The following is a 22,063-nucleotide window of genomic DNA, read 5'->3' as shown; positions in this document are numbered from 1 at the left end:
GCCTCTTCTTTTAAAAGGTTCAAGGAGAAACATTTGCCACTGAGTCCATTAGGGTTTACAATCTTTGTTTGTTGTTAAATTATAATCCTCATCTGTAGCAAGCAATGATGCCAGGAAGTCCTCTGGCTTCTCTGTGTTATTAGCCTTAACTGCTCTGCTGTTGTTTAGAGATCAGATTAAACCTTCCTGCTTTCAATATAATGGAAAGGGAATTTGTTTTCATGTTCCTGCTATTAGCTTTTCGAGTTTTCTTTCATCCCTTTCAACTCCGCATTCTGTATGACAGTTCGCTCCTTCCTCCAGCCTCTACTTGAGCGAGCTTGTATGCTGATGGACAGACCGGCATCTACCTGTAATTACAGACATCCTCAGCTCTGCCTTTGGCAAAGCTTGTTGCCAGTTGCACAACCTCTGTGGAGCAGTTTTCCAATCTCCCTAGCTCATTAGTAAGGGAAGAGCAGGGCCGCGTGGGCTCCGGCTGCAAGCGGCACTGCCTTTGGTGCAGGAATGTTAACGGGCAGCTGCCTGCAACCCGGCGCGAGCCAGCCCCCATAGCCACATGATGCCTGGAAAGGCCGGACTTACCAAAAGCTGGGATCTAGCAATTAGGGAAAGCCCAGAGTCTATAAATAGACCCGCAGGTGAGCGCTACACCACTATTGTGCATCCTGTTGCCCAGGAAGCACAAAGCAATCACAAGCACTTTACACATTAAACAAACTTGGGAGCTGTTTAATCCCAAGGTGGCAAACCTGACCCTCTGCAGCACGGCACAAAGGTATTTGGAGAAAAGGTGAGACGGCTCAAACTGCCACGCTGCCACAAGGAAGTTTGGAGCCTGTCAAAAAGGTTATGTGGGACAAAATGGCACTGCCCAGAGCCAAGTCACACCGTAAGCGTGACGGAGGCTTCCTGGGAATGCAGCATAGGGAAACACAAGCTGCTGGAGGAGGGTTGTCTTCTCCAAGGGAAAAGAAATTGAATTATGCTTTCATTTTGTTAAAAAGTTTTTTCGAAACTTATTTCTGCAGTTTTATTTTCTCTGCAAACATCCATACACCTGTAAATGCTATAGTAAGACATGGGTTTCAACAGCAGGCACTGAAGTCCCATTAAGAGTACTTGGAGAGCTGCCTTCAACAATGTAGGGCTTTCGGGTTTACTGGTAAGTACTCCCACATTAATTCCACTCTCCTCTAAGAGGAGATACTGTGTGTAGGCACTGACCTATTTTTTTTCTTTTTTTTTTTTTGAGATTTTAAAGCTTTACACTAACTCCCTATTCAACACAAAAATTACAAATGCTTCTTGCCACCAGCTTTTAAAGGCCCGCACAAATGAAGCCAAGAACAAGCCCTGCTTGCTGTCCTTCTCTCCCAGCTCTCTGCCTGGCCCTACAGTCATCAGCGCTTGCATTACAGAACAAGGCTGAGGACCCTTTGAACAGTAGATTCCCTGCGATCTGCTTCTAGAAAGAATAGTGGACTTAAAACAAAAATAGCAAAGACGCATATCAAGGACTCCTTTTAATTTACCAAGACTCGCCTTAAGAAGCCTGGAGATCCAAGAGGCATCCACAGCTCCCTTAAGCAGTGCTATGTCAGAGCGGGGGCACGGGAGGGAAGCAGGGAACTTGTATCCACAAAGCATATAACGTCAAGAACACTGTAAATCCCATCTCTTGGCTCACACAGATGGTTACATCGGGCAAGATGGATCTAAGATTGGCAAACACAGCCACTGCTCCTACCCAGCAAACCTTGGGCAGTACTAATAGCGAAAGCTCTCCCGCAAAGCCCTGCCCCATGACCGAGCACAAGTGTCAAGGGAAGGAGCAGCCTCAGCCTTGCACGCAATGATCCTGATCATGGTGACTGTTAATGACTAACCACCTGAGTTGCCAATCAGCTGATGTCACTTTCATCATTGTCATCATCTTCATCACATGGTTCTGGACTGCAAGATCTCTTCCATCACTAACCCAACAAGAGCACAAACCAACAGCAAATGTGGTAATTAAGGTGCACAAATTATGGTTGTAAGTGAAGATTATAATTAGATGTAGCATATAATTAAATGTATTCCCATAACCACTTTGACACTGCTACTGCACCAAGGCGCTCACAAGACACCTTCAAAACTGTTCTGAAACTGTGACTTCCTCTTGAAAAAAAGGGTCATCATCAAAAATCAGCTTTCCTTCTAGTAATGCAAACAAAAAATTCTGGGTCAGATTCAAGACTAAACCCTGCTCCCACCTGAAACCACACAATTCCACACGGCACCTTGTTCCAGGCCTTCTCAGCTCTGTTCTTAATTAAAACACACTTTTCCTCATGCTTACAATGTTTCACACCTTCCTCTATTGCTCGAGAAACAACACAGACATCAACCAGAAGAAGCAGCTCCAATATGTCTTGGGAAACACAGCTTCCCTGCACCACTCTTTGCCCCAACAGGCACATACACACACTTGTGCATCCACATGTTTCTTGACACACTGTTGGAAGACTCCATCTGCCACTAGTTTCCAAGACACTGACAATGCTAATCAGTTTTCCTGGACATGTCCTTCAGCATGGAAATTTGATACTTTTCTCTGATTCTGAACCAAAAGACGTCATGACATTAGAACTTCCCTTAAGACAAGTTCTATATTCAGCTGTGATATTTATACAGTGCTTTACAAATATGCCTAACACACAGTATGCTGGTAGGCCACAATAATTAAATAATTGACAGAGAAACAAAATAGGATTCACTTTTGAAATTCCTAGACTTTTAGTCCATCTGGTTCAATTTTCTCCTTCACAAAGGTCAGAACCAGGATTTTCAGAAAAACTGGGCAGAGGCAAGAAACCTGACTCCACACTGCAATTCCACCGTTAACACCTAGCAAAGACTTATTTCAAGGCATACAATCCCTTTACCTTTTCTAGCCTCTTTTAGTATCTCCAGATACTTTTGCTATCCACAAACTCCCAAACCAGCCCTGATTCTTGTCAAAGGACATTTGTCAAGGCCACAATGGGAGTCGCCACCACCTGCAGGACCCTCTCGGCACTGGGGACTCAGCCAGCCTCCCAAGGCGTACTCTAGCCTCAAGGGAACAGGGACAAACTGAATATCTCCACACCTACAGGCCAGAGGACAGACACTCCTCCTTTCAGTCAGGCTATGCACTCTCGGTTCTTACTGATGTTTTAGCTCCACTTAGTGGTCAGCAAGGCTCATTTAAAGCGTCACCACCTTCCTCTTGAAACTACTGCTTTACTCAAGAGTTGTGGACAACAGTGATGGTTCTCCAGTCTGATCAGTGTGAGCCTGGTTCGTGATCCACAGCTAAAACATCAACTAAAATGTCAAGTCTGAATTCCAGGAAACACTTACCTTGGTAGCAGCGGGGACCGGGGCTTTGGTTTTTCTTTCTCCTTTTCACGTTCCCGGTCCCTGTCCCGGTCTCGGTCCCTGTCCCGGTCCCTGTGCTGCCTGTCTTTTTCATCTCTCTTCACTCGTTCTCTCTCACGTTCCCACTCTTCTTTCCGCCGCTGGCGCTCCTTGTCACGCTCCCGTTCCCTTTCTCGTTCTCGCTCCCGCTGGCGCCGCTCTCGCTCGCGTTCTCGCTCCCTCTCGCGTTCCCTTTCTCGTTGTCTGTTCTCTCTTTCCCTCTCCCGTTCTCGCTCTCTTTCCTTTAAAAAGAAAAGAGAAATCATCGTGACACTGCGGTAACATCTCCTAACAAAGAAGGCAGCAAGGTTTCACAGTCTTGGACTGCAAGCAGTTACATACACCCTCCCATGTTAGAGCAAAGTATTGAGATAAATAATCTGGAGCTTGCTGGCCATCACTGTTTGCTGAGCATGCAGAAAGTGGAAGGGAACAAACCACCACATCATAGTCATCACAGTTGTCGTTTTCAAAGGCAACAGTCAAAGATTAATTTGGCTTATTATGCTTATTAAATAAATGTATTGATGTTTACAAGTATTTACTCTCATTGCTAATCATGTTTATAACGAGCTAATTAACTTTACAAATAAGCACCATGAAAACAACTGATGGTGCATCATACACAGCAGTAACAAGGACAGGCTCCTGTTTGTGCACTGCTGCTGTAGAACAGTACAGTCTTACAGCAAAAGGAAAGCCACTTTTTAAAGGCTGTGACAAATACCACTGAAAAGCTCCCCACGGAGCAGGATTTATTATTTTTGCCACTACTCTTGAGGCACAACAGTTTGCAGGAGGGCAAAAGAAAGCAGAGGGAAACTGTTCATAGCCTTATTTTCATTGAGCTCTACACCTTATAGCAGTGCACCACCAACAAACTGCATCTGGGATGTTAGCAACTGGCTGGGCGCTTTCCTCATCTGACTCAACTAATACGCAACTCCACCAGCGGTAGACAGTCACGCTGGGGCCTCTGTCTGTACACAAAGCACGCCTGTCCAGATCTAATCCTTTCAGTCTGCCCCACTAATTAACAAGCAAACTGTTCCTCAGCCAGGTTATTTCCTGGAAACTCCCTCCCTCTCCAACACTTCCAAGAATGGCTGCAGATGCAGCTGTAAGCACTGCACAACTGCCTGGTATGCAGAGGAGCAGTCAGTGCACATGGAAAAGAACCATCTTCCCATCTCGGACATGCTTTTGCCTTCGTCATGCTGAAACAAAATATCCTCCCGTCCTTACACCTACAGTGTGTTCTGTGTAATAATTAAGTCAAGATTTAACTATTTGTAAGATTAAGCATCTTGAACATACATGAAAAGCCCTGTTTCAACCACTGCACTGGAAACATGACAAGCACCAGAAGCACCTGGAAGAAAGTTGAAAGTAGAAGTGCAGAAAGGGGTATTACCTTACTTACTCTGTAGTTACGGTATGGATCTGGGTCTGTATACTGAACCCTGAAATTCTCATACTGCCCACCACGCCAGAACCGTTCTATTTCATAGTCATAATAGGGATCTGTATAGGGATCAAGCCTACAATGAAAAACAGGGAAGGTTAGAAAGGGAAATATCACCTTGTCGCCATAGAGAAACACTAGTTATTCTAGGTCAGGTCTTAGTCACTCTGCACTGACAAGAAAAAACATGTTCAACGGCGTATGACCATACAAAGTGGTTTATTTTCTACAGATCCCAAACAGACAGTCTTTTTTAAGTGAAGCTTATCAGAGAAAAGCACAAACCTTTCTTGATAAACACAAAAAAAGAACACTATGAACCAAATTCAGCCTTCAAATCAATGTGGTAAAAATGCAGAAACACCAATTGCTTTTTATAAGTCACTTCAAATGTATGCAAACGTAACAGAACATGTTTTGCCTCATTGATTTAGAGCTGCATTTTCTGTCCATGCACACAAAGCTAATCTTAAGCACCCTCCCATCAGAAGTGGAATGGATGGTGATCTACACCCCTGCCACCGGAGGTGATGGGTGCATACCAGTGCTGCCAGCACAGGACATGAGCTGTTGCTGAGCTTTCCACTGGGAGAAGCTAAGCTTGGGGGACAGGCCAGCAATGCTCTGCCCCTACGCCTGGAACTACTCCATGCAATGAAGGCAACCGCATCTGCAGCTGATATTCTCCAGTGGAAAACAAGTGCTGGCCCCCCCCAGCATACAAGTGACCTGGCAAGCGCGTGCTGCACCCTGTGCAACTGCAAAACTGTAGTTACTTTTGGGGAGGAAAAGGATTTAAAACCAACCCTCCTTGAATCTGCAATGTTTCCTCCATTTGATGATTTCTATTAACATTATTTGCTGTTTTTAATTCACCTACACAACAATATCCAATCCCTGACAGCCACCTGAACTGAATATATCAGATCCATTGTAAAGATGGGGAAGTGAGTACAGGAAAACAAGAAACTTCCAGGGCCACAGAGGAGTCAGTGGCAGGACTAAGATTATAAAGCAAGTGCTCCCAAATTCCAGATTACCTATAATGAGACCGACTTGTAAGGGGAATAAAGGGCCCACTTTTGCATTTTAAAAAGTGCCACATAATCTAAAACAGGCTAAGATTTAAGTGCTGCCCTGCAAGTCAAGCGGCTACCTGTATTTCTTTCAGTGCTTTTAAATGGTTTAAGATTTCTCTTTTTGTCTGAAACAATACACCAAGTGAAAGAATACCAGGGATCTTGAATACAGATGCTTAATTCAGCAACAAACTCCTGATGCCAACCAGACAACAGTCTGGATTCAATGACATCAGGTGTTCAAAGAGACAAAAAATCTCAAGCTACACCAAAAAAGGAAATGCTTTACTTTTTAATCCAGCCTCAAGTCCAAATCTCCCCATTCCCTTCCTATAACATTTGTGGACTTTTTATTCATTTCACTGCTGTGCATTTAGATAATGCAGTGCTTAAATCCTTAGGTGAATAATTGGTATTACGAAAAAATCAAATACATCCATTCAGTTAATAAATTGCCCACCACACCTGATGGGACAGTGGTCTGTGGCCTAGGAAGTTTTTAAAAGTGCAATGGAGAAAGGAAAGGGAATATTTTCTTACAGTTGCAACAGTACTGGAATCAAAGACCTGCTTACCCATAGTTAATGTTTTCTTTGATGTCCACCTCCCTATAGTTTTTCAAAAAAGAAAAAGGGATTCATGAACTATTTAGACATCTTCATATGTCACAAGACAGTCCTGAAAGCATTTATTAACATCACAGCTGCACCACCAGTGGTTAGTTTGCTGCAAGGTGTCAATCTGTGCAATAAGTCTGTGTTTGTGAGCAAAATCACCATTTTCTAGAGTTTACAGCAGCAGCAGCTTCATAACTTTTGCCTTTACACACAATGAAGATATTTTAATGCCATAGTCTGGTTATACATCAAGGTGCTTGAATTTTCAGGAATTCCATTTGTTTGACTTCTATTTAACACTGGCTAGATGCAATACATTTTTTCCTTGACTACGTGAAAAAAACCAGAAAGTCCTGTACCTAACAACAATTCTTAAATCAGCAAGGCAGTGGCATAAAATGACGAGAACGCTGATGCTAGTTTTCATATACAATCATAAAATAAAGGTACTATATGGTCAACCCACAGAGCACTGGTGATAATATGACCCAGGGGCAAGTGAAAGCCTTCTCAGGGGAAGAGAAGACTAAGATACAGACCAATTTCGACACAGGAAAAAATTAATATGGGGCAACTGTTTTGTTACAGTCTGCAGAACTGAGTATATAGCTTCTTTTTTAAAGCGGGGAAAGAAATTGCGCTCCAGAGAAAACCAGATTATTGAATAAAAACTTAACCTACTCCTTACTCCTTTTCAGAGTGTTTTTTTGCAATTCATTCGCTCTAAAATATACAGAACCAAGTGTCGCAAAACTTTCTCAGTGAGTAGAAATAATCCATAATCTGTACATGTAGGAAGAACAGAGGATGTATGAGCAAAAGAGAAACAGAGATTCACCTGTACTCCTGCAGAATACAAGCTCCTCTCTCAAAAATTCTTTTTCCATTCCATTTCTTGGCTCGAGAACTACTACACCAGTTTCCCAGAGCTGACTGATTCATCCCTGCACCTTCTTCTGCCTGCTCTCAGTCATGATAGGAGTGTGTCTGAGATCACCAACATTTTGTTTTACCTCCTTAAAAAAACCCAATCACCTAAACGCTTAAGTTTAGGGTGTTTGTTTTGGCCCAGGCTGCACCCTGGCAGCCAAGAGGTTTGCTTTCTGACCAGTGTGTTACCGAACTGTTTATCTGGGACCGGTCAAGATGTTTAAGACCAGCTACTGTGCCAATGCCCTTGCAAACAAACACCCAGCTGGTTGAGACAGTACAACTGCTGCCCTGAAGCTCTTGCACATTGAGCATACTCCAACTTTGCAGCCCCAGCTTTAGCATTTTAAAACTCTCATGGGTTGGAATAAGAAAAGCAAGAGGAAAAAAAAGTCAGAAGAATGCAGGTGAGATAAGCAATGGACAACTAAAGAGTGTCCTCAAGGGACCAGCAGGCCAACAACACTGAAGGCAGAAAGGTTTAAAGACGACTGTAAAGGAAGGTAGTGTTGAACTCAAGTGAGCGGAAGCAGCTCAAGTTTCTAACCGGTGTACATACTGCTTAATGGAAGCTGTTTCCATTTTCTCAGGTGGGCATTCCTCCAGTCTGGAGGAACAAGTTAACTGAAGACTGCCATACTAGTAGCACTACATTTCCCACCCATCTATTCCATGTAGCAAAACCAAGACTGCATCTTACGCTGGATCTCTGACGTCTCTGGTGATGCGGTAATTCCAGTCACGGAAAAACTCGTTTTCTTTGTCAAATTCACGCTCGTCTTCTCCAATAGTCACAGTGAATCTCTTCTCCTCAAAGTCAGGCTCCTGTTCTTTTCTCATAGTTGCCTTTTTTAATACCTGCCATAACGTAAAAACATTGTAAAGAGAGACCATTTCTGAGGCACAGAGAAATTGCAGTATCAAAACCCCCTCACTTGGGAGAAACCTGCCTTTCAACTAAAGCACCCTTCTTCTGCCCAAGTCTCATGAACGTGCAGGACACTGGACTTTTCCTGACATAGAAAGTGTAATTCACTATTCCATCAGTGCAGAACAGCAGCAGACAGGCGATAGAAGTTTCACGCATGCTGACCCCATTTTCTGCAATGATCAGACACATGGATCCTATATGTGCTAGAGAAACAGGTACTGAAGGGAAATTGGATCAGCTTTAAAAGTTTTGCTTTTCAGAGGGCTTGACTTCAGGGCCACAAACTCCCTCTAGCTCATGTTAATATAAAAAAATCAAACCTGGATGTCAGCTCCTCTTGACTGTATAACAAATGTGATATACAACAAGACACAGTTAATAGGTTAAAATGCAAAAGGCAGGCCCCTTAGAAAGAACAAGACACTACATGCTCCAAGAAGAGCTATTCTAGCATCCTGCTCCTGATAAAACAGGCCAGTTTTGGAGACAGTCAGCACACTTTCTGAGGACGGCATTTACCTCTTTAGCATGCCGGAGTCCTCTCTCCCAGGCACTTTCTGTTGGAGGGTCTGGAGGGGGTGGAGGTAAGATTTCATCAACAACTGGCCCTCCCTGTTAGAAAGGTGAGAAGAGGAAGGAGACAGAAACTTGACATCGGCTTTAAGTAGCAAACTCATGCTTTGTAAACAGTTACCCCAGAGTACCTCCAGATACTCCAGAGATGTATCAGCAGGACATAAGCTGGGACACCCATGGAAAATTATTCCCCTCTACTAGCAACTTCAAGACCACCTTTTAAAAATCACACATCCAATTGATATATTCAATTTTGCTGAAGTACTACCTCAAAAAAAAAAATCTTCACTTCTCCTAGAGCAGGAGACAAAAGCTACGTGCAGAAGCCATAAATTCACAGAAAATGTCCATACCCAAGGGTTGGCTGGCATCAGTGGGTGGGGGCCGATAGGAGGAGCACCATTTGGGGAGAAGGGCTCAGGCTTGGAGATCAAGGAATAGTTTCCTTTGTCATTCACACCAGGGTGAATAAATCGACAGTTCATGCCCCAAGTACAGTGACCTGTGGAAATACAGTTCTGTTAGATCCCTGTAGGCCTAGAGCAAGCATTTGTTCAGCCCCACAACCATTTAAAACCCATCAAGGAATAATGCTGTTTGAGACATATGACTTCCTCTCTCCAACTTCGTTGCCATTTACCTGTTTTCATACACGTGGAAAAACACCCACCACGCCCCACCTTCCCAGAGAGGACAAATAGATTCATAGTCACAGATGGATGAAAGTACAAGACCCTTATTATGGAGAGAAGGGAGGGATGGATGCATACACACCATTAAGCAAATGCAGTAATAAGCCTGTGAGCTCTTCAAGTCTTATTAATGACAAAGACCTCAAGTTAGGAGCTCTACCTTTTACAGAAAACAATGAATATAAACTAACAGCAACGGAAGAATCACAGTGCATTCTGGTGAGGCACAAAGTACATCAAAGCTTTTCTCTCTAACCGACTCCACAGACTTGCCAGCACAAAGCAGGAAAGGAGACATCGTTAGAGAGGGCAGCAGACAAATCTGAAGCTGCTCATTAGCGTCAGGTACCATCCCCAAAGAGATGGTAACACTCAGTGGTCTCTAACAGGATACAAAGCTAACTCCCAACTTAAATTTAGCTTGCCATAGAAACAAGCACCTTCTGGCACTCCACTCAACATCAGTCAACAGACATTTTGCAGATTTCCCAGCAGACACCTGCATCACAAAGTCATCACTAATTCTGTGCTAGCTCAGGCATTAGCACCTTGACTTTAGAGACAATGGAACAGTTAATGATGCTGTGGCCTAAGGAGGAATCCCTGATCTCCGGTGGCTGGGCAACATGTCAGAAATTCACACTGCACCTGGGTCCCGGGAAATGTTCCTCATTGGTCCCATATTAACTACAAGCTGGTGTTCACAGTCAGAGGTAACACTGGATGGATGCTTTTGTACTGTCAAATGTAATAAGAGCACAAATCCCTTTGCACAGCAGCTCATGGAGCAACACATCCTTCCTCAATGCTTGAGCACCGGGTGTAGGGGCTTCCAGACACCTGCACAAATACTATTCCTACTGAGGTGTCAAGAGAAATGACTACCCTGACAAGTAGGGGCCCTGCTATATATGTCAAGGCGGCTACGCAGCAAGCTACTTCACTGGAAGGCTTTGCAAGCTAGACATTCATGCCACTGGACAAATGCAGCCACCTGAGCGCTCCTCAGACACAGCAAGGACAAAAAACTGAGTCTCTCCAAGGTCCCATGTGAGTCGTGCCTGATCTCCCTGGTGGCAATAAAACCTTTAAGGGGTGAGCAAGAGTGGATGTCAACGTTATCTGAACCCATGCCAAATCAAAGAAAAACAACTGCGGCAGGAGATCCTGCAGTCTGAACTTTGACTTGGGCAAATAGTTCCATGCTGCAGAGAGGCATACGTCACGCTAAGGATTCAGGAACAAACACCTCCCTTTGCTGAGGGACTTCCCTGTTCCACCATCATCACCAACACGTTCGTGTCTCAGCACAGGCAGAAAATTTGATAGCGGAAGACATTCAAGGAAGCCAAGTACGTGGTATCTGATGGTCACGTCTCCGGAAACCCCCTAAGTAGTTCCCTACATTGCATACGCCACTGATGCAAGGAGTAAGAGACTCCACCCAGTTCTCCACCCTTCTTTTAATTTCAGATTTTCATAAATTGTTTCAAGGGTGATTGTAAATAAAACCAAGTAAATGAGCAAACATTAAGTGAAATGAAGCTGAAGCAAGTGGAAAAGAGCTATAATCAGTTTAAATAAGAAAACTTCTATAAAACCTACCCTCTACACTAAAAAAAAAAAGGCGGGATAGTCTAAGATAGCTATTGTGCAGTTGCACAAACTTTGGGGAATGTCCTATTAAGGAGAACTAAAAAAAAAATACAGCTGGTTAGATTTAAAAGTTTCAAGTCTTAGGTCTCATTAGCAGTTAAGAAATACATTTTAACAATTTCCTACCCCCATTCCTTCCAATCGAGGCTGACAATCCCAATCATATTTCAGAAGTGTGTTATCTGATAGAGTGTAGAGTAATCTTCTGGCTTGAGGAAAAAGCTTCTATTTACACAAGAATTATTTTTTATTCCAGCTGACTATTCCCTCAGCCCAGTGGAAGTACTGGCCACCGGCACATTTCACCCTGTCAGGTCCAACGTTACCCCTTGCGCGTGCCGTCTCGCTGGGGTTTCTGGGTTGCTTGTGAAAACAGCTATACATGAGCTGCCAACACCTGACACCACTATGCAGGCAACACAGGAACCTGGTCAACAGATGCATTTGCAGGGGCTGCAGCAGCTTGGTGGATGTCAACACGATGTCGCATCAACATTTCTTACCCAGAAACAGTATTTCTAGCCCTATTTTTGATTTTAGAACTTCATCAAATGTCTTTTAATAACTGGGGAAGCGAGATTGATATGGGATTGCAAGAAATAACTACGTTTTGCATGCAAGTATTTGCCATTTTTGTTTTCCACAGAATAACCTCTAAGCAATAGTTGTTAAATCAGCCCAAGCAGTTTTAATCCATGCTGTTTTAAAAACACTAGCAAGTTTTCCTTTATTTGCTTCTACTGGGCTCACCATACTTAGGACAAAGCAATTTTTGCATACTGGCTCTATGTAAACTCAGCATTTGGCCACCAAGGAACAGAAAGGTGATACTGAGGATGCCTGAGGCACAGTTTATCATGTAGACAGCAGCTTAACGGGTACAAAACCAAACAAGAAAAATTACAGCATCTTTGGTTTTCTTCCATCATTACAGCATGTCATTACCTTTCATGAAAAATCGGCAGGTGGGACGTGGCCTCACTTTTCTGTCACTGGGGTCTTTAACTTCTCCTTCTTCCAAGTCATCATCCTGGAACAGACAGACAAGCTGACATTTCACGTGGTGCATTTTCTGCAGCGACTTGACATTTCACAATATGGTCAAATATCAGTCACTGAAAACACACCCTGGAGCAAGACACAAGAGAAAAGCAATATAAAGTTACAATAAATACCCTATAGCATCTTTGCAACATGCTGCTACAAACAGGAAGCTGCATCAACTTCAGTGTTTCAAAGGCGACTGCAAAACCCTTCAGGTGTTACAGACATCTTGGTGCCAACACCACAGACCAAGGTTTCAAGCTGCATCATTTTACCTGATATATGCTCAAAGGCTCAAAATCGACAGTCCAGTGGATTAAGATCTTATACCTCAGCTGAACAAGGTTGGCTGTGTACTTTTAGCTGGCAGTACACACAAGGCAGTTCGAAGCAGCTTCATGTTCTTTTGAGGCAAATGAGCTCTATCACGTTACCTTTCCATCCTGCAGGCTAACAGCACGCACACTGGCAGCTACCACAGCTCCGGTGGCATGGATAATACCACTCACTAGCCTTCAGAGCCTTTAAACTGGCCTGTCCCCTGCTCAGCACTCATGTCATCCCTATTTAGCTCAAGCCAATTCCTTCTGTTGACTGATTTAAAATACATAGTGGTATTCCTGTGTTAAGGTATTCCTGTGTTAATGCAGTAACCCAACACAGACATCACACACCTATACATCAAGTTCTGAAGGACGACTGCTATTACAATAACTAATTACAAAATGCTTCCCGACAACGCTGAGTGACAATCTCACACACAAGCTTTTCAGGAAAAAAGTCATACATATTTTTTCCAGTCCTCTCTGGCAACAACTTGACACCTTCCCTTCTACTCCTCAGCTCCACACAGGAGTTGTGAATCAGCTCAAACAAAACTCTACTTCATCTCCAGGCACAGCAGCCCCAGGAAGAAATTCTGGGAGATGGAGGTTGCTTCAAAGATTATGAACCACAGGGGATGAATGTGAAATAACAGTCATGAAACACCCCCAAAAGAAAGTTGTTGAAACTTTAAAGTAGCAGCCTTTGCCTTTGTTCTCCAAGGAAAAAGAAAAACCTTTCCCGGCTTCATTAGGCTGCACCTGAAAAGTCAAAAGGAGCTAAAAAGAGCTGGCAATGCAGAAGGCAAAGGCATACGTGAGCAGAGAGCTGTCAAAGGTATCTGACAAGGAAATCAAGTTATTTATCCTAAAAGGCACTCTGGCCTTCCCTCGGTCTGCCTCTGTTTCACCACCACAGAAGTTTTCAGCATATGAAACGCATCTGAAGAGGGAGCATCTGGTGGAGGCCTTCCCTTTGCGTGGCAATCACAGCAACCCTGTGGCAGCGACAGCAGTTGTCTACATGGAAAAGATTAAGAAAGTTATGTACTTTGATCAGTTTAGCAGCTGGAAAGGAGGAAAAACCATCACTCAGCTGTAGACAAACAAAGGATGTACAGAGAGATGGGTTAACAGCCTCTTCTGCTGCATTCCTCTGAGGGCAATACAAGGAGAAGTCTCCTGAGCAAGAGCAGATTTTGAAGACTACACATATATTCAAACTAAAATTTGCATTAATATTCCCCCCCCCCCCCCCCAAGACAGAACTCTGAAAGCAGAGTAAAATGGAGAGATTTAACAGTTTCCCCCAAAGCTGGGGATGGCATTCAATGACGTGTGAATGGTATAACCAGCTCAAGTCTGCTTCTTTCAAAAGAACTGTGTGAAGTCTTTGCAAATGCTGTACTTGAACAAAAGGGAAAGTATTTATTTCTGTGAGGTCTCCTTGGAATCAGGCAGCTGGGAATCCTGTTATGAGTTAATGTATGAAAACCAGAGTATAGATTCATCTTGTGCTTTGTAGGGAGAGTGCTCCCAAGAATGTCTTAGACTCTTAAGGAAAGCATTCATATTTTAATCAAGAAGCAGGCACGGAGTCAGGACTCCAGGAATTTTTTCCCCCTGCCTGGACTCTCCCACAACACGCTGAAATTCCTTCTAACTGAATCAGAAATACACAAAACTTTTGGAAAATAGTGTTTAACCAAATCACCTGCCAGAATGGGCATGAAGAAGAAAAACAACATCACCTTTTTTTAAGCAACAGAACTTGTCAAAGCACCATTAGAGTATAAAAAACCACTACAGTAAAAAACACACAATATACCACTCTTCAATAAAAAGGGAGGAGGGTCTCTCCAGCGAGGCTCTGCAAGCTTCCCGAGCATGTGGCCATGTCAGCTACACAGCAATGGGTGCTGGAAGGCAACACCATCTCCCAAGTCTGAACCCTCCCCTCCTTGGCTGAGAAGCCCCACCAGTGACCCCATACACAGTCCATTGCTTCCTTGGCTAGTCACCAGGACATTCTCACTGCCCCAACCTAGTCTAGCTGTGCAGGAGCACTTTTTGCCACGGACAGTGAGGAGCAGAGCCAGCCAGGTACTCTGGACTGGTGACTTCTCTTTGCAGTACTTTGCACTCCCACTATTTGGATTCAAGTAAGGTGTCCACCAGACCAGGAACCCACAGGAGGGTTTCTACTCTACTGCTAGAATCGCTTTGTCCTGTTTTCTTCTGCCTGCAAGAGAGAAACTGGTATTAAGCTGTATTAAATACACCTCCTGTACTGGAGCACTTCCTACCTAAAGACAAACATGGATAGAGAGTGCTATTTGCCCTAATCACTAATGCAATTAAAACCAGTTTTCGTTTTTTCTAAATAGCTGCATTTGTTCCCAGCTGTGAAACAGTAGCTACTGGGACTGCACATCGCTGAACACATCACCCAAACCATGTGCAGGGGCTGCCTGGTTAGGCACTTTTCAGAAAGCCTAGCAACTTCTTTTCCTCTTCGATGCACCCAGATGCTGCTAGAGCCCAACAAACAGCTCAGGGCTTCCCGCACATGCCTGATGCCTCAAGCACATGGCAGCCACTTTACAGCACCAGCCTCTCAACCTACACTGATGAGACAGCCTAATCCATGGCTAAATAATTTACTGTCAGCATCATTCAAAAGTCCTCTGCGAGCTGAGGCAGAATAGTTTCTTAAAGCACTGGAGCCCTTCCATATTCAGTGGGAAAAAAGCTTATTTGTGATCGCTCTTAACAATATTCAACACAAAGCTTTTCCACAGGACGTGGCACTAGACATCTTACCCACTGAGTTTAGGACTTGGTACATAGTATGGTCTTACCCCCAAAGAAAAAAGTGTGCTACTTGCACACTGGAGACACAGCTAACATATTTACAAAGGAGGATGAAGGCATGGCAGTCTAAGAGCCAAACGGTTCTGAAACATGAGGATAGGTCTCTCCCTGCAGGACTCTGCCCACCTTGGACCAGCTCCTACTTACATCAATTTCTCCATCATCAATTTCTCCATCATCTTCTTCTTTCTTCTTCTCCTTGAGGGGATCCTGGCCATCCTTTTCATCGTCACTTTTACTGCTGGATTTTTTCTCATCTTCATGGGCATCATCTCCTTTCTCCTCTTCCTCATCATCCTCACCAGCAGCTTTCTCACCATCCTCCTCTGCAGCAGCAGCACTTGGTTCCTCAGGAACTTCCTCATCATAGTCCAACTCGTGCTCATCTAGTTCGCGGGTGACAGAGGATGCTTCATCACCAAGGTCATTTGTCCGGTCTTCCTCCTCTCCTTTGCGAGGCGGAGGGCTCTTAAGCTCCCCACTCTGCTCGTTGTTGTCAGACTCCTGAGACTTGGTTTCGCTTAAGCGATCCTCTTCATCTGAGTGGTTCTCTTCTTCACCATGACTCAGTCCCCTGGCTGCATCCTCCTCCTCCTCTCCCAGGACGCTGCCTTGCCCACCCTCTCCATCAAGTTCCCGGTCTGAACCACTCTCCTTCAGGACTTCGTCATCGGAAAGATGCTGGTCCTCTTCATCAGGAGAGCAGGGGTTTCGCTCAGGGCTGTCGGAAACGTCCATCAGTACCCAATAGTCTGCAGAGGGTAGAAAACAACACTTGTTATGGGGAAACAAGCTGGGAAATGAAGAAAGGCTCACCTTGCAGAATTTGTACTCTTCTATTTTACCTCCTAAAGATGAAAAGGCTGTTTGAATTCATGAACATGGTTTATCACAGTACCTTCAAAAAGAAAATATGGAGTTTAAACCCCACAAAGAATTGATTCCAATATTGTCCCAGACTAGATAAGAGTGTGCTACCCTTCACATACAACAATGGAGCTCGAGGTTGGAATTTCATCTGCAAGCTCTAATAGGTGAGGCTGCATGAGCACTCCCACCAAATCACCATTAGAGATCCCAAGGTAGGCCTCAGCCCAGGCACAATCAGCAGTGGCATTTCTTCCGTAAAACAAGTGAGTGAGCTTCAGAACATAGTACCAGGTTTTCAGGTGTATTTTACAACTATAAGCACATGGCACCACAAATTGCACAGATTCCTGAAGAGGCACGGGAGCACAACTTACAGTGATTCTGGAAAAACAGCCTATATATTTACAGTACTTGTTACACTGCATCCAGAATAAATACAAAAGCCAGGACAGCATGCATTCATGAAAACTCTTGGATTTTTAATCAGGTTTAATTTAGACAGTGCATCAATTGCCATCTAATCTCTACCCAGTTTATACAGTAAAGATTCAAAATTCCTTCAAAGCAGCAGATCAACTTCATAACTGTCTGCATCATGCACTTTTGCTAAAAGCTCAGTATGAACATGTGCTTGGTATGAATAAATTAAAAATTGGATGTCTGCTTAGAATAAACCTAATAAACACAACAGAAAGGGACAAGATGTAAATCAGGACAAAACCCCAACCCATACATCTATCTATTTTACTCCAGAAAACAAACCCCCTGCAAATTATAGAAGAACTGTCTGACCCAAGGAGCTGGTTGAGCTGTCTCTTACTAGGAAGATTACTGATTCACATCTAGACAAAAGCTCTTTGTGATTGAAAATTCTTAACCTTTGGCTGTGGTCTCTTGCTGCAGCACGTCCTTAGCCCTATAAACAATGAGGGCAACTCCTTCCTCAACCCCCTGTCCTGGTTTTGGCTGGGATAGAGTTCATTTTCTTCCTAGTACCTGGTATAGTGTTGTGCTTTGGATTTAGTATGAGAAGAATGTTGGTAACACACTGATGTTTTCAGTTGTTGCTAAGTAGTGTTCAGACTAAGTCAAGGATTTTTCAGCTTCTCATGCCCAGCCAGCAAGAAGGCTGGAGGGGCACAAGAAGCTGGGGGGGGCACACAGCTGGGACAGCTGACCCAAACGGGCCAAAGGGGTATTCCATACCAGGTGACATCAGGCCCAATATATAAATTGGGGGAAGTTGGCCAGGGGTGGGGAGCAGATCACTGCTCGGAAACTAACTGGGCATCGGTCAGCGAGTGGTGAGCAACTGCATTGTGCATCATTTGTTTTGTATATTCCAATCCTTTCATTATTATTGTCATTTTATTATTAACATTATTATTTTCTTCCTTTTCTGTTCTATTAACTGTTCTTATCTCAGCCCAAGAGTTTTACTTTTTTTCCCCCCTGATTCTCCTCCCCATCCCACTGGGTGAGGGGGAAGTGAGTGAGTGGCTGTGTGGTGCTTACTTGTTAGCTGGGGTTAAACCACGACACCCCCTCAGCAATGACCAACAGTGCTGGGCTGCCCCAAGCTGAGAAAGGTGTCTCGGCAGGTTTTCCAGCACCAAGGCAGCCAACGCTCAGAGAGATAAAAGCACCCACTGCAGTTATCTGGTTGTACCAGTGGAACAGTTCAACAGAGGCATCGGCTCCTCTCAAGGTAGCACCTTTCCAGGGGACTAAATTCACTGTTTCAGTATATGCCACCTCCTCCTCCAAACCCAAAAGTCTGTACAGGAACAAGCTTGTGCAGCCATCAGACAGAAATGAAAAGCTAAAGACAAACCCAAGGCTTACAGAAGCATATTTAGGGCTAAAGAAAAAGCCATGGCTTTACAAATCAACAGGACTTCTTCATCTTAATATGTACCATGTTTTACTTCAGCTGCTCCTACCTACAACCTCCCTGCAAGCACATTTACTGCTGGTACAACAGAAAGACAGCATAAATTACCAGATTTTTTCCCTGCTATTTTTAAGACCTCTGGAGCAGAAATGCTACAAGAACAAGACTCTGGTAGCTCCTTCAAACACATCCAGCAATCCTTCCTGAAATAAAAGTTATTAACACTAGGCAGCTCTGCACCACTTAACCTTTTCCTGACCTACTCCATCACTTTGCTATGGTCCTTCGACTGGTTCTGCATAGTAAAGGTTGTTATTTACCATCAAAGAGCAAGAAGAGACAGGCAGAAGGCACACTAAGTCACAGACTGCCACGTGCTGTAAACACAACGAAAGCAAATCCAAGCCTTCACAGCATCTGAAACCCAAAACATTTTGGTAATGACAGAATTGCCAATCTCAGTGCTGAAATACGGAAGAAGGGTAAGCACAGAGAACATGCTCTTCTGTGTATTACAAGCCCACTCCTGGAAATTGGGAAAGCATGACAACTTTGTTACCCGTGCTACTCATCTGCTTCTTCATAAACTTTCCAGGACCAGGGCTGTTGTATTTTTGTCTTGCACGCAGGCAGATGCACTGTCCTCACTGAGATAACATCTCTTGCCTTCACCCTAGTGAAGATATTATTAGCTGGTATTTGCAGCAAACTCTCAAGGCAAAAGTCACACTCGAGAAAATGCTGCTTGTTATACTATGGAAGGTCTGCAGGGAAGGAGCTAAAAAAAAAATAATAAAAAATTAAAAACACTCCCAGAAGCCATACAAGTCTATATGTTAGTACCTAACAAATATGCTCTACTTCAAGTCTTCAAAGCCCTGCACAGATATTAGCTAACTAAATGTGAGGATGATCTAAATATTTGACAGGGCCACAAGCAGCAGAGGAGTCACATTTCGAGCTTCCTACTGGCTACTCTTTGTTTCTCCACACATTTGAAGAAGCTGGCTCTTGCTCACAACCAAAGTTTTGATTTTACTGAAAAGTTAAAAGCCAAATTAAAAGACAGCAATTGCCTCCTGGTGAGAGCAGCTCTGGGCAGTTAAACAGGATGTAATCTCAAACAAATTATACTCTTACTAAATATATAAAGGTTGATGCTGAGTTCATAAATGCTTGCACAAATTGTTACTGGCTTTAAGAGCAAGTTTATGGCAGTGATTTTAATTGCCTAAGTGCCTGAGAAGTTACACTTTGCATGCACATAGAACAACATAGCGTATTACATCTGAAAGGTCAGCCTTAAGAGGCCAGTAGAAATATAAAAGCTGTCAAGGGCAGATGTATTCAGGAAATTTGTTTTCCGATTTCTTGCAAATAAGCAGCACCAAAGACAAAGTGTTAAAGTGAACTAGATGCCTTGCTGCATTTGACATCAAGATCTTCAGAAGGATGGGGGAAAACAAATACGAACACGTTCTCACCACTGGCTAAGGTGATAAGTATAAAACATTCACCTCCACCAGCAGGTATTAAAGCTATTATAAAAATCCAGTGCATCTGTCAGTTGCAATAATTTCCCGTTAATTTCCATCGGCAGAAATGATAAGAAACACAATAAGTGACCACCCAATTGAAAAGGAGTCACAAAATCCAGGTAGCCCGTTTTTGGTGCGTATTTCCCTTGATTCAAGTAACAGCAAGTTTCCCTTCAGCAACAGGCCTTACATCCTCCCCGGTGCCTCTCACTGCGCAGGCAGTGATGCAATGCACACAAGGCACTTACAGTTCCTCCACCACCTCTTATGCCAAATTATTTTGGTGAGAGCCAGAGTTCAGCCAGTCTCCAAGGGCTGCTGCTCCGAGTTCACCAGTAGGGATAGAAAAGATACCCCAAACCCAATGAACCAGATTTTTGCTTCAACTTATGTGCAACTGCATGCAAATGCTCCAAAGCAAACCCATGATATGCAAAGGGAAAATCAGAAGCAGGAAAAAACCCCAGGAAGATGGAAATTAAAAGAAAACTGTCAGACTGATGATGGAACAGGACTAGACAGCATTTTTGCTACATGATGGCAAGACACTGTTCCAGCAGCCATCCAAAAAAGTTAGACTAGCCTCTCACTCACTGCCACAGCAAATCCTCCTGCAACAGGCAAGCTCAAGATGAAAAAGCGTCCTCCAGCCATTCCTTAGCTCTGTGCAGCCCCAAGGCTTTAAGCCCAGGAGGACAGCGAGGGAAGAAGGTGCAGCATTCCAACAAGCACCTTAGGGGCAACAGCAACGTTGCAGAAGTGTGATCTGAGATGGGAGAATGCCTTATCACTGAGCTAGTCGGTATTACTTGTAGTCACTCATTTGTAGAAACAAAAAATAATTGAACGTTATGAAAAGCAAGAGTACCATAGTAAGAATTTTGTGAAGTGATACAGTACTTGCTCTAGCCACTCAAACTTCCTTTCAAGGTCCAATGGATTTATTCTTTGCACAGTGGCAAGTTTAACTCCAGCTTAAAGTGCACGTCTCAAGCGCTGCCTCAGAATAATCTGCAAATCACAGTTTATCCCAAATCTCTGGAATCCTGCAAGGTTTTTTTTGAGGTGTTTTTCTGGGGGCATGGTCTGTTGTTTTTTTTTATTTCGGATTTTTTTTTGCTTTCCACTCTCCTTTAGTTACATATACAGATAAATACCAGAAAAACGTAAGAAAAATGACGACATGGAGGTTATTTCAAATTGAGCAACACTGACATAAGTGGTAGAGCAGAAATCACAGGTTTCATCCCTCATCATGAGCTTGGAATTTTTGTGCCTTAAAACCCAGTCAGTTTCTTACTGTCTTCAAAACCAGTTATAAAAGCAAAAAATTAACTTCTAACCTACAGATAACATTGTTTGACTTGTAGCTTAGGATGATGGGGCAAGAGCCAGGTATATAATAATACTTCTCGCTTAGCAGTGTTTTATCTTCAGAGGTATCTTTAAAATTACAGGCAGTTCAGGCAAAGCTGCCTTTGGTCAAAGCTACACAACCCCTTCTATTACAAAACTGACTTCATTTGCTCAAAATATGTCAAATTTTCATTTTCTGCATGTCTGAAGTAGACTAGTTCAGAACAGGTCACTAAGTGTTTCAGACAAGGCTTACAAAACCCTCGCTTTGCCAGGCTAAAGAAATTGGTACAGCCTTTCCATCAAGAGGCTTTGGAGCAAATGCAATTGTAGGGTGTACTTTCAGCCAAAAGTGTGTCTTTTACTGTCTCTAGAATCACTTGTGCATGCGTCACTGAGTGGAAAGCCCCTTAAAAGCAGCTCACACGTTCTCACTGAAGAAACTGAGGATTTGGCAGATAAAATTTCCAGCCATCCCACCTGCAGTAAGCACATGCCATCCTCCCAGGTGCGAGCCAGATGGCACTTGCTGTCCCCACAGGTATCAGTCAGGTCAAGCAAGACTTTCCCTTCAGTTATTCCTTCTGGATTCTCATGCCCCCAGCCAGTCCCTGTTGGCTTGCAATGTCCCTGCCAGTGCTGTGAGCCAGCAGTATTAGAGAAAGCCTCCCAAAAACACAAAGTGAAGAAATCCCCTAAATAAGAGGCCCAGGGCTTTACCATCTTGTTTTAAGTAGCAGTACCTTTGCATCATGCTCAGCAGCCCAAGCA

General features: G+C 43.7%; 1 protein-coding gene across 9 annotated transcripts in view; it reads right to left on the bottom strand.

Moving 5' to 3' along the window:
* ZC3H18 (zinc finger CCCH-type containing 18) overlaps window positions 1-22,063 on the bottom strand; it is a 50,493-nt gene that overhangs the window by 24,122 nt on the left and 4,308 nt on the right. For 2 of the 9 annotated variants that reach the window (XM_049806442.1, XM_049806443.1), the window contains 8 exons: window positions 15,782-16,386; window positions 12,339-12,423; window positions 9,399-9,547; window positions 8,989-9,081; window positions 8,239-8,396; window positions 6,567-6,599; window positions 4,862-4,988; window positions 3,391-3,689 (listed from right to left, as the gene is read on the bottom strand). In XM_049806442.1, the coding sequence (XP_049662399.1) occupies window positions 3,391-3,689; window positions 4,862-4,988; window positions 6,567-6,599; window positions 8,239-8,396; window positions 8,989-9,081; window positions 9,399-9,547; window positions 12,339-12,423; window positions 15,782-16,372 (1,535 nt within the window). In that variant the 5' untranslated portion in view covers window positions 16,373-16,386. Of the gene's footprint in view, window positions 1-3,390; window positions 3,690-4,861; window positions 4,989-6,566; window positions 6,600-8,238; window positions 8,397-8,988; window positions 9,082-9,398; window positions 9,548-12,338; window positions 12,424-15,781; window positions 16,387-18,957; window positions 19,039-22,063 lie in introns of those variants that run through there. The other 7 variants (XM_049806439.1, XM_049806445.1, XM_049806440.1 and 4 more) reach the window with 7 other exon arrangements.

Source organism: Accipiter gentilis, chromosome 7, assembly GCF_929443795.1.
Source record: "Accipiter gentilis chromosome 7, bAccGen1.1, whole genome shotgun sequence".
NCBI lineage: Eukaryota > Metazoa > Chordata > Aves > Accipitriformes > Accipitridae > Astur > Astur gentilis.
Note: the sequence above shows the minus strand (reverse complement) of the source record. Positions and strands in the feature narration are given on the sequence as shown.